Source organism: Lates calcarifer, linkage group LG7_1 (assembly GCF_001640805.2).
Source record: "Lates calcarifer isolate ASB-BC8 linkage group LG7_1, TLL_Latcal_v3, whole genome shotgun sequence".
Classification (NCBI taxonomy): Eukaryota; Metazoa; Chordata; class Actinopteri; family Centropomidae; genus Lates; species Lates calcarifer.
In genome coordinates this window covers 19,438,247-19,441,357 of record NC_066839.1, presented here as the reverse complement: position 1 = coordinate 19,441,357, position 3,111 = coordinate 19,438,247, and the positions used below count along the sequence as shown (strand labels likewise).

Here is a 3,111-nt window from a genome sequence, read left to right as displayed (position 1 = left end):
ATGCCCTGTGGAAGCTGAAAGTATGTGGTGCGGTAATTACATCTCCTGTCCTGTCCATTTAGAATAATCTTTTGGTTGAAAAATCTTTTGGTAAGACAAGGTTCATGATAAAAAAAAGACCGGTAATTGTCCACAGGGTGATAATGTTACAGATTTGCTATAACAGTTCTAAAGCCGATGTAAATGATGATACACTCACTATCAACATCATCAACTATCAACTATCATTATCAACATAATCAGAAAACAATCAGTATTATATTTCAAGTCCCAAAGTTGAAACTGAACGCATTAGTAAAATGTTAACTGACAGCGCATTTCAGTTGTTTTCCCCTCAAACATCCAATCTTGTAATGCAATATCTGATGGCAGAAACTGTTTAAATTGTTGTTTAGGATGTAACTGAAAGATGTTTAAAAAATACAGAGTTTTCAACCAACTTATTTTATTAAGTAAAAAACACTAGCTTTATTCTATGTTGTCTAAAATCCAGTTGAGTTACAAAGTACTCACACTGAGGTACTAAGTTTATGTTATGAATGTTCTGTTCTATTTTATTTTCAAAACATGTTCAAAATCTTAAGGAAAGGGAACACAACGATATCTCGAAATGTGCTTCCTGTAATTTCAGCTTCAGGCAGTAAAGGTTAATGTACTTGAAGTTGAATGTGTAAACCACTGTTGCCAGCTAGCTCTGACTACAAACATTTTTTGAATAAGGGGATGGTTTGCTCTTCCTTCTCATGACTAGAGCTTCCTCTGAGGCCATTATGAGTCATGTGAGGCAGCTGGCAAAGTGTGTCTCAAATGGCTGTCTGTAAGGACATTATTGCTGATTTCACTGAAACAAGAGTTGTGAATATAAAAGGGATTAGATATGTGATATAATTCAGTTAGCTGAGCTATGACAAACCCTGGATGCTGTTTCTGATGGAGACAGCAAATATCATTAAGAACAAAAAAATGAATGCTGAATTAGGGGCACAATTTAGGCCGTAAATGTACTACCATTTATTTTGTTGACGTGCGTAGAATATCTTGGTATGCAAGCACAGTAAACAGCGAGTCAGAGCAGTTTTAAGTAAGTAAAATCACCTTGAATTATTATTATTATTTTTTGTACACATGCTGGTGGAAGATGGTGCATGTAGCCTAAGGGATCTTTGCATGGATATTCATATACTGGTATTCTGTTATTCTCAGTATGTATTACATGTGCTCCAGATCAAAATATTTACTGATCCCTCACTTGAAAGAGATACTGACTCGTTTTGTCTCAGACACTCATAGTAGCATTAGCTGTCTGTGGAATTTCACTCCCATCAAAACAACAGGTCAGAGGAGTTTGGAGTTAGCAAAATCACCTTGAAATATTTTCCCAGAAATTATCAACCTGAAAGCTGATCTGAACCAGCTGTAAAAGAAAGCATAAATGAATGGATTAAGCATTGAATTTGACAGTGTCAGCCAGTTAAGCATTTCAATCACAGCAATTGGTGTTCCACTGTATATTACCGGCTGAAAGATGATACAAAGAAAGTAAGGAGTCCAACATAACAGGAAAACTCCCATAACAGTAGCCAGAGTTTTGGTGGCCTTTCTCTCCATTTTACTGACAGTTGCTCCAGACTTTGCACCCTGGCATGTTGTGTTGTGGATGCTGTTTGCCTGTCTCTGAGCAACAAGGAAAATTTTCAGGTAGATACTAAGCATTATAATGACAGGGATATAAAAAGAGAAAATACATGCCAGAGTGGTTGATATTACAGCATCAGTTAAACAACCTTCCTCACAATGTCCTTGATTAAAACCTGCAATTATGATGCGAATTCCAATTAGAGCTGCAACACCCCAGCTCACCAGGATCATGATTATGATAACACGATCATTTACTTTACTTTTATATGTCAGGGGCTGACACACTGCGTAATATCTGTCAATAGAAATACAACATAAGTTTAAAATAGAAGCTGTGCTCAGTGTAACATCAAAACATCGTCGTACTTTACAAAATAAACCTTCATAGTATGAACATGAGGTTACAGTGAATGCCATGCTGAAAGGAAAGACTAAAACTCCTACAAGCAGGTCAGCCACAGCCAGAGAGAGGATGAGGTAGTTAGTGGGGATGTGTAGCTGTTTGAAATAAATGATGGAGATTATTACAAGAAGGTTTCCACATATGGTGACAAGAGACAATGAACCAAGGAAAATATATAATAATACACATATTATTGAAGGGTTGTTTGTAAATATGTACGTTACATTATTTGATTCATAGCAGGGATGCATGTCATTAACAGTGTAAGTCCCATTGACAGGCAATTCTGCTTCCATGTGTCTTGATTTCTGCAATTCAATTTTCCATTGAGAAAACACAATATTTACTTCAGCATGTGTAACCAAAATATCATTAATGTTCTTAAGAAACAAAGATGATAGGAAGATAAAAAAATTGTGAAGTTTCATACCATACACCACAAGTCAGTCCATGCATCAGGGTTGATGTGTGTCCTTAGTCACTGTGCCATTGTGCCAAATGATATTTAAAAACCAAAAAATCAACTCCCACCTAATTTCCATAATTAATGCCAATGTCTCTTGTCCAATCAGATGGGGTACACTGCATTCTGTTTCCAGACGTAATTGTGTGTGTGTCCTTGAGTCTGCTTTAGCAGTTTCAAATTAATGTTTTAAAAAGAATTACTTAATTTGAATAAGAAAGCTGTATATAGATACAAAGTAACTGAATGTGCTCTAATCACATAGGCCAAAAAATGCAGGGGAAAAAATTAGATTTGTGTCAAATATATATATATTGAAAAATCTGAGACAAATGGAACATGATGTTTTGACCAGATATATGTAGGCTTGACAGGTGATTAGAGGTGTGTGAGGCTTGACCATGCAACAATACATCATTTAATGGGTGCTGAGGTGTTAGATTAGAGTTGAGGACAGGTGAATGGGTGTTGAGGGGAGGGGTGTAGGTGGAAAAAGGAGCTGATTACAGGCCCCCGCAAGAGTCAAAGTTAAATTGAGCCAAGTTGAGTGTTGATGGAGGTCATTAAGATTGCTGTGGATGTACGAGCAATATGCATGAGATTATCA

The 3,111-nt window shown here is 36.5% G+C and overlaps 1 protein-coding gene across 1 annotated transcript; it reads right to left on the bottom strand.

The window, feature by feature from the left end:
• Positions 1 to 1,335: 1,335 nt before the first annotated feature.
• On the bottom strand, positions 1,336 to 2,746 carry LOC108895861 (trace amine-associated receptor 1-like). Its single transcript, XM_018694813.2, has one exon. The coding sequence runs from the start codon at positions 2,467 to 2,469 to the stop codon at positions 1,336 to 1,338; it is 1,134 nt and encodes a 377-aa protein (XP_018550329.1). The 5' UTR covers positions 2,470 to 2,746.
• Between the last annotated feature and the right edge of the window lie 365 nt (positions 2,747 to 3,111).

Excerpts from the sequence above, each read along its gene's own strand:
- LOC108895861 (XM_018694813.2), bottom strand. The coding sequence starts at position 2,469 with ATGAAACTTCACAATTTTTTTATCTTCCTATCATCTTTGTTTCTTAAG.